Source organism: Lissotriton vulgaris, chromosome 7, assembly GCF_964263255.1.
Source record: "Lissotriton vulgaris chromosome 7, aLisVul1.2, whole genome shotgun sequence".
In the NCBI taxonomy this organism is placed as follows: domain Eukaryota; kingdom Metazoa; phylum Chordata; class Amphibia; order Caudata; family Salamandridae; genus Lissotriton; species Lissotriton vulgaris.
In genome coordinates this window covers 222,520,563-222,534,581 of record NC_141695.1, presented here as the reverse complement: position 1 = coordinate 222,534,581, position 14,019 = coordinate 222,520,563, and the positions used below count along the sequence as shown (strand labels likewise).

Below are 14,019 nucleotides of genomic sequence, written 5' to 3'. Positions count from 1 at the left end.
ACCTTATTCAAACCTTAAAAAAAACATGCTTTTACCATTCATTTTTTTAACGAATTTCGTTGTAAATGTATGCGTGGTAAAAGCATATAAAATGTAATGCCATGCGTTATAATGGCATTGCGGAGTCATGGTACTTTCGTAATGAAAGTATGCGGAGTAATGGTATGCGGAAAGAAAGTTGCGGAATAATGGGTGTTTACCCTCCCCCGGTAAGTACATTGGTGGCACGGCAGCCCACATCTCCAGCAACATACTCATATTTTTTCACCACCCATTTGAAAAATGCACAGGTCTCTCTCATTGGTGGCCAGCGCCGACATACACTTTTAGACACACCTCCCACCACAGGTTCTAGAATTGCAAACTTTAGAGCTGGGGAGCTACGTTCGAATCTCGGCATCAGCTCAACATCTTGTGATTCCAGGCAAATCGCTTTGTCTTCCTGTGCCAACCACAAATGAATGTGTTCTTCTGTAATGTTAATTGTGCTCATGCCATGTGGTCGAATTCGCGCTATATAATATTGCAAGAAAAAAAAAAGAAGGGAAACTCGAGTTCACACACTACTGAATGCGCACTCTTAAGTGCATTAGCAGTGCACTATGAATCGGAGCGTTTCACAGTCCTGTCACAGATAAGAAATGCTATCAAAACGAAATCCTACAAAACAATATACTACTGGCCGGCAGCAATTCATACCCGGACAATGTCGGGACGGGCTGCTAGTAATTTATAAAGAGGTTATATAAGCATAGAATGAAGCACAATAAAGTAAAATAGAATAATTAAAAATGTAAAATAAAGTGGTAGGATTAAGTACTTTACACAGACAAATAAATAAACAATGAGGTGAACGAATTAAATTAAGGCGGTAAAAACTTCAGGTTCATTTTAAACTGAATTGCATCTCAAGATGGCCACCGAGGTAGTAAGATGTGGAGAGTCCTTTTTCACTTTCCACCAAATTTAGAGCATCAGAAGAGAAGAGGGACACAATGGCTGCCAAATCCTAGACAGCAACTCCAAATGGCGCCTATGTATCCAAAAGTCAGGATCAGTCATCTGTGAAACAAAGCAAGGCCCTCACATCGTCTTCCAGAAAAAATAAGCTTTTGAGCACTACGGATTGTCCCTGAACTCCAAAAAAGGCGCACAGCATGCATTGAAGAGGAGCTCCAAGCATTTTAACTGGTCTATGCTAGGCCTTCTGCAGAATTCCCCACAGTCTTTGCACCTGGGTGTGTTTGTAAATCTAGCTGGATGAGTTACAGCCAATTAGATTCGCTGGTATGGTTGCCTAATCTGAATATTTATTGAAAGAGTAATCTATTTTCCAAGAGGTCTTGGCTAAAGATTCACTCTTAGTCTTTCCATCACCGGTGAACATGTCCCACAAATTCTCAGTGGTCTGGTGAGAATTAAATTGCCCAAGAATCGCCATAAAAGTGTCAAAAATATAAAAAACGAACAAAATTATGAGACTTTATATTGGGCAACAGCATCACTTGGTGATTACCGGTCCACTGACGTACGATAGATGTTTATGTAGCTCAGTGGGTTAAAGTAAGGTCCTCAGCAAAGAAACCCATGATGTGTCCCTTCTATAAGATAGAGAGTTATACAGCTCTGTGGGTTAAAGAACCTACTTTAGAAAACTAAGCACAAAATAAAAATCAAACAATCAAGCCTTAGAAACGCCATTTAAAAAGTTCATACTTCTGAGGTGTTATGTTATGTTATGTTATGTTAAAATAATTTGTAGAGCGCGCTTACACCAAGTGATTTCATGGTGCTGAGGACGGGAGGGCGGCAGCAGAGTGATGACAGGAGCTTTACTTGTATGCTTGCGAGGAAAGAAGGGTTTTGAGAAGTGTTTCAAAATTGGGTGTAAGAGGTTACGGATCTCAGTCCAGTCGGGAGAGAGTTCCAGAAATGAGGGGCCAGGAGGTGGACAAGATAATTTACAGTGAGTCAATTAAAAACCAACTTTAAAGCCTCTCCATACTTCTGTGTGATTGCCTTAAGTATGATATAAGGCATTCCACACCTTGGAGTTAACCTGCCAAGCTTGCTATCATTTATAAATCATTGCCATGAAACGCCATCACAGTGGTTCCTGTCAATGCTTTTTGCAGTTTGGTGCCGGGCTCCATCCGAAGTGGGACTTTCTTTTTGAAAATGACAAAGAAAATGCTCCACGTGCCGTGGAAGTCCTCTCCATAGCAAGGAGAGCGATTAGCAGTTTTTACTGTTCATTTCAGCCTGGGTTTTCCTCGCAATTATGGGAAGTGAAAACTGACATGTAATTCAGCCCATTTTAATTAGGTGGGCGTGATTTCCATTCAACCTCTGATGGCCCGAGCTGCGTAGTCCTGGCTGAGATGGAGTAGCCTTCACCGTCATTAAACTTATGGTCTTCCAGCTTCTAAATCGGGTGGATGGACCATTCTCTTGACAGTATAGATACTCTGTCTCTGTGGCAATGGAGTACCTATACCACCAAGATATAAATCGGCCCCTGAGTCTCAATTTACAGCCCACCTATTGCTTACCATTGGTTGGCTTTATTGTCACTCTCATGTGCTTGTGTGAGGGCTTTCCTTTCTCTTCTTGTGTTTGTCCCTTTCTGGATGATTGGCCTTATTATTTGTGTACTTCAACTTCTTACTTTTCAGACACTACTTGGTCTTTTTTGTTAAGCACTTCATGAGAGTGCATGTGTTTTCCATCTTGCTCTCTGGCCTATGTGTTTTTTTCTTCCCCTCTCTGTTTTGTGCTAGCCTTTGTGTGCTACTTTCCCATTGTTTTATCATGCATGTGGTTCTACCTCTTCTGCCTATGTGCTGAATGTTGCTCTGTCACCCATGTGGTGTACTTCTCCCACCCTCTGTTTTGCTTCCGCTCTTGCTGTACCCAGCACCCACGCCATCTAGGTTACTTAATCCCACCTACTCTCTGTCTTGCTTACTCCATCACCATGCCCTTTGTGTTGCTTCTACCTCTTATCGATTCAACTCAGAATGAAAAAAAAGTACTAAGCCCAACGCTTCATATACATATGAAGATCTGGAAAAATGTTTTTTGATATAACATGGGGAGGCATGGGGCAGTCTCGAACAAATGTAAATAACTTGGGTGCCCACTTCTGAGCACTCAGGAGCAAAGTGTGCTCCCATGTTCATGTTCATGCTCAGAGGAACCTTGTTAGGTTACAGGAGACCCAAACCGACCATGTTAGATCTCCCACAATATTGCATTAGTATCTGGTGGCATGCATGTCTTTAAAGGGACCCTTAGTTTCATTAAAGTCCATCTTTTATAGGGTTTTCTTGTTAAAACTATATATAAAGCATTGGAAAGCCCAAATTCAAACCTCAGTACCAGGAAAAGGAGGCTTATAGCAGCAATAACTGCAACATTATAAATAAAGGATACACTTTCAACAATGTGCAGCAGCACACACTGCAACAAATAACAGGAATGACAGCCTGAGTACTATTAGTGGAAGAACCGATCCAGAGAGTGCAGAGCTAGATAGACGAAAAAAGGTGCAATGACTTAATGTTCAAAGTTCTTTCATCCTGTCCTTCAGGAATATAATGGCAAAGTATTATTGAAAGTGCCTCTTGGAAAGTAGCCATGGCCATGCAAGTAATGTATGATGATTAAGGTTGGGGGACACCATTTTAAAAATCAGTATATCTGTAAAGAGGAGAGTAAACCTACAATCCAAGAAAACTGAGAACTATAGATTGTTGCCAGAGCAGTGTCCAGCTAGCAAAATATCTAACACAGCAGTACTCACAACTTTACAAACCTGTTAATAAATCTTACCCCTTGCCTAAAAGAAATTCGCTAAAGGTCAGTTCAATAGTTGAAACATTACTCAATCTCATTGGCACTTAAAAGTCTAACCCCCTCTCTACTGTGCACATGTAGACCTCGAGAATGGTTTCCATACTACTGAGATAATAATACTACTAATTAAAACATACTGCAATCTACGTACACTTGGAGAGACAATAAGTTATATCATTACTGTTGAGCCTGACATCCTTGGTGTAGTTTTCTCCCAACTTTTTGCCTTCAATCCTCCAGTTTGTCATGAATTTGTTTTTGCTGGCCTAAGGACTCTAAATACTTTACCACTGCTAACCAGTGCTAAAGAGCTTGTGCTCTCTTGTTTAAGCATGGTACAAATGGCTGTGCTCTCTTGTTTAAGCATGGTACAAATGGCTTACAACCAATTGGCCGATTTAGTTTACTTGTAAGCCAATAGTAAAGTCACACTACGTGAACCCACCGCTTATGAATTAAATGCTACTAGTAGGCCTTCAGTACATCTTGTGCCACCCACTTAAGTTGCCCTTTAAACATGTCTCAGGCCTGCCTCTGCAACCTGTATGTGCAGTTTTAAATTACCATTTTAACCTGGCAAGAAAATCCTCTTGCCAGGCTAAAATCTCCCCTTTTAATACATATATGTCACCCTTAGGGTGTACTCTACATAGTCCAATGTACTTTTAAGTGTTCTGGTAGTGAAAACCTCCTAAATTCGTTTTTCACTACTGTGAGGTATACCTCTTCTATAGTATAACATTGGGTTCCCTTATTACATTTAATACGTGGTGACTTTCAATTGGAAGCAGATAGGAATGTCAAGTTTGGTGTTTATGGCATTGCAATTCAAAACCATCTTTAATGGTTGAGTCCTATTTTAAGTCACAATTCGGAAAATGCCACTTGTATAAATATGCCATTTTCTTGTCTCAGCCTGTAAGTGCCTGCAGCATGTACCCTGGGTCACATGAGTAGGTGTAGATAACTACTGATGACCTTTGTGTATTGCTTCCAGTGAGACAAAGGGAAAATAGGTGCTGGCAGGAAGGGCCATCTCTGACTTGATAGGAGGCCAAGCGGTCACCTACCACACTTGCACATCACAAAGCCATTGCCTGAGCACACTCACAAAGGATTTGACACTAATCTTTTGTGACACCAGCCACTAGCTGAGGTGAGGTAGCTGAGCTGAGGAGGCAGGGATTTCCAAGCAGCTTGCATGGAATTCCGCAAAGCAGCAAACTCTCCAAGTAATGTTACACTAAATCTGTGGAAGTGAAACCACTGATACGAGGACTTTGCTTTACATGTTTAGCAAGGACGGAAAAATATTCATGAGCAGTGCATGGCCACGAAGATTGCAGAAATATTAACTACAAGTTTCTGAATAATTCCTTGGTTTTTAGAGAACAACTCAAGCAAGCCTTAAAATTGCTGCATATCAGTGGTCCAAAGATTGAGATAAGACTATCCGAGCCACTAGACTTGATACTCTGAAGTTCTTGATGGCTAAACAGTCTAATGATCTTCCTTATAATGCTTACAAGTCAAGGAGACTAAACAGAGAAGATTGTAAATGCTGCTTCACATGGATCAACTCACATTTTAGTGCTGGATGGCACATGACAGGGTGTGCCTATGGGACAATGCAGGTGTTGGCTTTGTGCAAGTCATTGTGAGACTGTCGACCATGTAGTACTTAAGTATAAAACTCTGCATAATGAAAGATGTCGGTATTTTGCATTATTTGTGGTGGAGCTTCATTAGAAGGGTGACAACCATTCACTACACCCCTGTGTTCAATTTTATAAAGGGGCTACTTGCTGCAATTTAGCACAATATCTGCATATTACTATTTTAAGGTTGTCAGAAGGTGGATGAACATGCCAGCTTGCTTTGAATTTCATTTTATTAAATTAAGTCTTCTTTTTTTAATAACCAAGATGCTTTTTTTTTTTACATATTAGTAACACTGAACTGAAAATATATGGCAAAATATACTGACATAACTAGTTTACCAAATTATAAACATTCTGTATATTATGAGAATGCAATCCACATAAAACTAAAACATAATCTAGCGCATAAGTACTGGAGCATTTCATTAAAACAACACGCATAATAGGAGTAGTAAGTATTCTCAGATAGTACACACCCTAGGAGCAGAAAGTAATGTTGGAACGTGAGTATCCATGGAACAGTGACTATCCTGAAATAGTAGGCATTGTTTCATTGGAAGGGAGAATCCTATGAGCACTCAACCAGTTAAACAGGAATCCATGTGGATTGGGAGATAAATATAGTAAGAAGTATTTTTTATCTTTATGTGCTTCTTTTAGATCGAGCCTACCAGACATTTTAAGCTGTCTGGTTACAAGAAACCTATTGTGGACATACCAAGAACTGACATGGGCTTCAGCCTGCACCCCGACTTGCTTGTCAGTGTTATTTGCTTGCTTCTTATTTGGAGATTATCCTGGTCCCCCTTGTTCCTGGCCTGGAGCATTTGCTCTTTACCATCTCTCTGATTGGATTCCTTCCTTCCACTACTGACTTTTAGTGATTTTTTTGTTTGTTACATGAGCACTTCATGAGAACGCATGTGTTTCCCAGCTCTCTCCATCATGCTTCTCCCCCTACCAAATTGCTGGCATCCGTGCTTTGTGTTGCTGCCCCCTCAGGTGCTTTTGCCCCACTCTTTGTGTTGCTTTTCCTTGTCTACCACGTTTACCCTCCCAACCTTCTCCCTGTTGCTCCTACTACCGGCTCCTGCATTACCCCCAAAAAGTTTTTTTTTGGTGTGGAGCACGTAGTAAAATGCTCCTGACTCCTCTACTTTCAAAAAGCGCATTTGAGCTACTTCTTTTTTTGATCTTTTTTAATTTAGTAATACATTGTGATTGATAAATATAAAAATGGTACCACATAATTTTGTATTTGCACAGGCATTTTTACACATGCACATGTTATCATGCAAGCACAGACCTTTTTTTTATCTAATGGTCATGCTTCACAACATCTTGCTGATGCTGTACCGCTTTGCCAGTAGGCCAGTGCTTAATTTGAGCTGGTGGTTTGTGGTGCTCCCCACTAACACCTAATTGTTTACACTAGCTCATATGACAGTCTGCCACATGGTAGCGCTGTTGGTTTAATTTAGAGATAAGCAGAAACAGCAATTGTTTATTCATTCAATATACATTAAAAATTAATATCTGCTGCCCAATCCATTTTTATAACTTTGGGGGCTGGAATAACATGAATTGTCACACTTGAAGGAGTGTGATGCTAAGTAGTTGCTTTAATACTGTCATGACGAGCGCTGGGAGGGGCAAGAAGTGGTTCAAGCTGCAGTGGCCTACTGACGAGGGCCTGGTACTTATTTGTTTACAAATTAAGCACTGCAAAAGGTATTGGCAAAGCTAATACGTCCCAAAGGCAAAACCTATTAGCTTTGCCAATGTTTTTTATATCCCATTTCCCACATCACCGCCAGAAAATTGGGAAACTAAGGTTAACAAGGACATTATCTTTGAAAAGGTGGATTTTTTTATGTGTTGTATTTACGTTAGTAAATCCCCTGGTAATGATTGGCACTGCTTGGGACAGTTCTGAAGTCTTGGAGATGAGGATAGCTCACACACACCCACCTGCAATAGGACCACACAAGGACAGCTAAAATATACTCGTGGGCACTTACCAACTAGTCCTGCACTTGTATGCAGATTCGCCAGTGCTGGAGGAAGAAAGAAACAGAGAATCATTAGTGTGTCAGTGTTTTATTTTCTGTAAACATTTTCTTCTGCTTGTTTTAATTTTCAATTTTGTGTGGTGTGAGGTATTTGACAACACTTTTGGAACCCACGTGCTAGCAAGATGATTCACTCCTGTCATCCTGTTGAGCTGCTCTCTGTTTTACTGTTCAGTGTGTCCCAGGCGCAGTTATTTCAATTTTAATGTTATGTTTACAGTGTGTCTGTAGTACAACCTCTGTCCTAAGATACCAGAGCAAATGCCATGGCATATTTACAGACACACAATAACCATATTACATTAATATTTACGCATCATAACGTTTTACAATGGAGAAGAATAAAAGATGGTAACAATTTTCAGACAAATGTTGGCAATCAAGTAAATGACTTTGTGTAGAATAAAAAGTATTTGCAGTAAGAAATGTATATGATGTAAGGGATATGGAAATATATACAATTGTTGGCAGACATTCATCAATACTAGAGGACTGCATTAAAAAATAGGAAGTTTGGGGTCCCCAATAATTCAAGGAAAGAGTAGCTTGGACTACGTGGCATGCTGCAAGGAGTGAACGATAGTAAAGGCCAAAGCCTAGGCAGACAATTTACCGGCATGAAACTGACGATGCTAGAGCATGGTGTCAACAGATACCCAAGCAGGCTTGATACATATAAAAAACATATTGAGGGCCTCATTTATTATATTTTGAACAGCAAGCCTTTTTGCTGCGCTGTTGTGCGTCAAAATAAAAGGGCAGGAATGTGCCGTATTTACAAGACACAACACACTACTGCCCTTCCCTGCTCCGGCGCACAAACAGCAGCCGTGCACCAACAGAGACACCATTTGTGCCATGTGCATTGCAGGGATGATTGTTGTTGTGAAGGGAGGGACACGTTCCGGCACAAAAACAATCATTAATGGCGTTTTGCTCCTTCTATGTGTGCTGCAGAATGCAAAATGCAGCACACATAAAAAGAACAAAAAATGAGGACAAATAAGAGTTTCTCCTCTTGGCTCCACTCCTATGTCTCTACTGGCGAGACAAAGAAGTCTGACGCATTCCCAGGCTTACGACACCTTGTAAATCTGAGAATGTGTTGGGTCCCAAGGATGTTGCATGGGAACACCCATGGAACGCCCCTTGCAAAGCAAATTTCTATGTGAAAGGGACCCATATTTATATGCCCATGAAAATGCATGCAGGGTGACTTTATGTGGCCTTATAAAAATGGGCAGGCACGCTGTGCCAGGAAACAGCATTTACAATGCTGCTATTACATCGGAGTGCTTTTACAACACGGCCGTTCGCGTTGTTAGATATCTTTACATCACAAGTCATTAGAACGACTGGCTGTAGGGGGTGCTAAGGGATTGGATATGAAATCCAACCCCTTCCCTACTGTTGCGCAAACTGGAGTAGGAATAGTAAATAATACTATTCATAAGTTCAGCGCGCACCCTATAGCAAGTCGTTCTAACGACTTGCAATGTAAAGGTATCGCGTTCTAGCAAAACGGTCGTTGTAATGACCGCGTAGTAATAGAACGCGATATAATAGCATGCGGAGTAACATGCTATATTTCGCTGCGCCACCAGTGCATCTAAAAAAGTGATGCACCGGTGGCACAAAGGGCTAATACATGAGGAACTGTGTCTCTTCAAAGAAAAAATTACGGGGCAGATTTTCCAAGAAGTCACGCAACGTAGTGCAACAGCCATAAGTGCTGCTCTGCGTAACAGGTAGGGAACAGGAGCAATCCGCAAAATCTGCAAATTCTCGCAATTTTGTGGATTTTTTTGTGTGTTCGCCAGGATTTCTGCCAGTTCGCGAGGGTTTTGTACCAGTTCGCAATTGCGAACTTACGTGTCGGCTCGCAACGGTCGCGACTTTGTTGTTTCTATGTCTGGTTCATCATCACAGGTTCACAGCACCCTCTGTTTCACCACTGCCACCCTCTGATTCACCCATGCCACCTGCCCTGCTTCAACTGACATTAATTAATTTGGGGTTGATTAATGTATCACTGAATTTAAACTTCCTGTCTGGCACCTGCTTCCTTATCTGTAATTTGCTTTCTGTTGCAGTGCAATTTCTTTTCCCAGGACCTTTGTGGCCTACTTGTAGCTATTCTATGACCCTGCTGTGAGGGTCAGCGCAGGGTCATAGAATAGTTGCAAGTAGGCAACTGAACTCTGGAGGGGCCCCTCAGGAAGCACTACAAGGAATGGTTACTAATGATGACTTTGAACTTTTGCACCTGCTGAGTGCTTTCAGTTTGGCAAAACTCGTTTTTCTGTAGAACAGCAACTGTAATGCCCCAAACAAACGTAGGCAACTGAACTCTGGAGGGGCCCCTCAGGAAGCACTACAGGGAATGGTTACTAATGATGAGTGAACTTTCGCACCTGCTGAGTGCTTTCAGTTTTGAAAAACTCGTTTTTCTGCAGAACAGCAACTGTAATGCCCCAAACAAACTTACTTGTGAAAGTTGATTTCTAATCCAAAAGTGATCCAAAGAAAGTCAAAAAGGCCTCAAATCCAAAAAAGTGCAGGCAAATGTCAATCTAAGGAGTTATTCTGATAAAAATCATAATTTTCCGAAGGTTTATCCTGCTTGCTGGTGGATTTCTTGTGCAGAATTGCAAATTTTGTAATTTCGCGAGTGCGAGATTGTTGCTGCCCGCCGCATCTACATGTTCGCAATTGCGAACTCTCGCGATGCGTCGCCAAACTCCCTCGGGATCCCGCAGCAAGATCCAAAATGGTGCAGCACTCGCAAAATATCGAGAAAAACAACTCGGCAAACGCAGAATGACGGTAAGTGAACGCCGCACGCCGCAATATTGTATCACCAAGCAAAAAAATCCGCTGCGTGTGAATTTGCGGATTTTCTGTAAATTCGCGAGAGTTCGCGGATTGCGAATTTACCGAAAATCCGCAAAATCCGCGAGCGGAACGGATTTTCCGCCCATGCTTAGCCATATCTCCCCTCCGCTCTGCCTAGCACAGATGCTGATTTCAGCTGCTGTGCACCAGGCACACACTTTAGTGCTATAACATAGGTTTTGTACAGGAAGGATAACACTCCATTACAAAATACTATGCCTAAACAAGTTCAAACATGTTTCCTACTTTGCATGTGTGCTGCACAGTGCAGCACACATACAAAGTAGGAAAAGAAAGGCAAAATTAAAAATGTTGAATGAATGAATGAATGAAAAATATTTGTAGAGCGCACGATGGCCAAAACGGCTTCCTGGCGCTGGGAGCTCTGAAGAACCGAACAGACAGGGCCAGGAGGTTTAGCAGGGGTAGGCCAGGGCAAACAGAAAAGTTTTCAGCGCTTTACGGAAATGAGAAAAAATAGGGATCGAACGCATAGAAAGAGGAAGGGAGTTCCAGAACCGGGGAGCAAGAACAGAAAAACGGGTTCCACCAGTGCGAGATTTGTGAAAGCGGGGAACAGTGAGGAGGGCAGAAGATGATGAACGGAGAGTGCGGGCATGGGTGTGACGGGAAATCAAAGAATTGATGAAAGCCGGTGCAGAGTGATCAAGGGCCCGATAAACAAGGCACCCTAGTTTAAACAGAGATCTCTGCAAAATGGGCAACCAGTGAAGGGATTTGAGGACGGGAGTGCTGTGATGGGTTTTGGGCAAGTGAAAGATAAGACGGGCGGCCTGATTCTGGATAGCTTGTAAGCGGCGGGTTTCATAGGCAGGGATGCCAGCGAACAAGCTATTGCCATAATCAAGGCGGGAAGTGATAAGGGCAGAAATAATGATTTTAAGGGAGTCAAGAGAAAAGAAACGAGAAATTTTCCGGATCATTCGGAGGGAAAGAAAACAGGAGGACACCACGGCACTGACCTGGCCATGCATGGACAGGTCCTGTCTGACCTTGATGCCCAAAGTTTTAACAGAGGGAACGGGGGTGGGAGGGGGGCCAAGGATGGGAGGCCAGAAAGCAGGGGACCAGGGACTGGATGAGCCGCCAATCAGGACAAGCTCAGTCTTATCTGGGTTGAGCTTGAGGTGATTGGCGCTCATCCACCCAGAGATAAAGACCATGGTGGAGTGAAAAAAGGATAGAGAGTGAGAAGAAGAGGAAAGATCAAAGACGAGCTGGAGGTCGTCAGCGTAGTTATACACAGAGACCCCCAGCTCAAGAAGGGAAGAGATAAGAGGGTGAATATAGAGATTGAAAAGAAGGGGAGAGAGAGAGGAACCTTGGGGGACCCCACAGGGCACCGGGAGGGGAGAAGCAGAGAAGCCGGGAAGGTGAACGGCTTGAGAACGCCCTGTCAGGAAGGAGGTGATCCAGGAGAAGGCAGAACCTCGTATGCCCGCTGCGCTGACACGGTCCAGAAGAATGTTATGGTCGACCGTGGCAAACGCAGCGGACAAGTCGAGGAGGATCAAAGCTTGGGGGGAGTTGACGTCGGCCTTGGCCTTAAGCTCGTCGAGGACGGCTAACACCACGGTTTCGGTCGAATGACCCGAACGGAAACCAGCTTGGTGAGAAGCCAGAAGCTGGTTCTGTTCAACATAAACAGAGAGACAGGAAGTAACGTAAGATTCAAGAATTTTAGCAAGATAAGGGAGAAGAGAGATAGGTCTGAAGTTAGAGGGAAGAGAAGAGTCGAGACCAGGCTTTTTAAGAATGGGGGAGACAATAGCAGATTTGAATGAAGAAGGGACCAAACCAGTGGAAAGAGAGGCATTAAGAAAGGAGAGAGGGGTATCAGGACAGGAAGAAAAAAGGGTTTTAAGAATACGGGCAGGGGCACAGTCAGTGGGGGAACCAGACTTGATTTTGGTGAGCAGAGCTAGGAAAGAGTCCAAGGGGAGGGGGGGGAAAGAGGAAAAGGAGGATTTAGGCACAGGGGGAACAGAGTGAGGAGGAGTAAAAGGAGTGACCAAGATGTTAGATTTAATTTTTACAATCTTCTCGATAAAGAAGTTGTTAAGAGAAGAGCAGAGGGCCTGGGAGGGAGTGAAGTGAGGGCAAGCACGATCAGAGGTGGCCAAGTTGTTTACCAAAGAGAAAATTTCTTTAGCTTTGTTGGCCGAGAGCGCCACTTGTTCAGAGAAGTACTTGGTCTTAGTGGCCAAAATGGCCTGCTTGTACTCCTTAAGAAGGGTTTTGTATTTGGCCTTATGGTCAGGGCAGTAGCTACGGCGCCAAAGGCGCTCTGAGCGTCTAAGCTCCAGTTTAAGAGTCTTGAGCTCCGGGCTGAACCAACGGTGAGCCTCGTGAGGGCGGATGGATTTGACTAGCTTGAGGGGGGCTACTAAATCACATGCAGAAGAGAGCCAGTTACCAACTGCAGCGGCCTGTGAGTCAAGGGGAATACCAGTGAGGTCTGGAGAAGAAGAAGCAAGGGAGTGAGAGAGGGAGGCCAAGTCAACACGATTCCAGCTACGGGAGAAAACATTCTTGGGGCGAAGGGGCTTGTGAGGGGAGCCAGTGGTGATAGAGAAAGAGATGAGGGAATGGTCAGACCAGGTACATGGGAGGATACTGGGGGGGGGGAGACTATGTCCTGGGATGACCAGACTTGGTCCAGGATGTGTCCGAATTTGTGGGTGGGAACCAGGACGTGAGACTTAAGGTTGAGACAGAGGAGAGTTCTCCTCTTAACGCCTCCTTTCAGATGGCATTAACTTTTGGCACTAAACCCTGTCTGCAATTGTTTGTAGGTAGGGTTTTGCGTCAAAAGGCATGAGTGATTGCATGGGAAAGCCCATGTGGCACCCATATAATGCCCCATTGGTGCTAAGTAACGCAAAACAATGCTTCGTGATGTTTTGCCTCACTTGTAGGGTACTTTCCAATCTGAAACAAGTTTTGTGCGGGAAAGTAAATTGGTAAAAAATAATTTTGTACTGGTTAGCGTCACTTATGTGACAATAACATAGTGCAAAATGTTTGAAAATCTACTATAAACACACTTGCACATTAATAGTCATTGTGTGATCACTAGGGACTGGTCAATCGCTATGGGACCCATCAACCAGCCAATGTTGTTCATGTCAGCCTAGATTAGTGACAGAAAACACAATAGCAATGACAACAAAGACAAAACTTACCAAAAAACAGGGCAGCCACTGCCAACAGTGGGGCGCATGCCGGCGTCCCCATCTTGACACTGGAGAAGAGAAAGGAGATTGGTTAGGTCATCACCTGTGTTGTGCAACATACAAATACCTCTTCTCTCTATACCAACATACCTAATCAGATGTGTGCTCACACAAACCCAACACAGTCTAGATGTTTTGCCATGTGATTATGTCAATAGAATGGAAGCACAGTGTTCACCAGTGCCACTTGTGTGTTTGTCCCGTGCATCTTTGTGTGAGTGGACTCTGAGGCAGGGTGCATCCAGCTGTGGTACAGCACACATGATCACTTGCAAG

The 14,019-nt window shown here is 43.2% G+C and overlaps 1 protein-coding gene across 1 annotated transcript in view; it reads right to left on the bottom strand.

The window, feature by feature from the left end:
* The window catches only part of LOC147701255 (uncharacterized), a 282,557-nt gene extending 268,808 nt beyond the window's left edge, over positions 1 to 13,749 (bottom strand). Inside the window, 2 exon segments of the mRNA XM_086929324.1 lie at positions 7,541 to 7,576; positions 13,693 to 13,749. Of these exon segments, the coding sequence (XP_086785450.1) occupies positions 7,541 to 7,576; positions 13,693 to 13,744 (88 nt within the window). The 5' untranslated portion in view covers positions 13,745 to 13,749.
* Between the last annotated feature and the right edge of the window lie 270 nt (positions 13,750 to 14,019).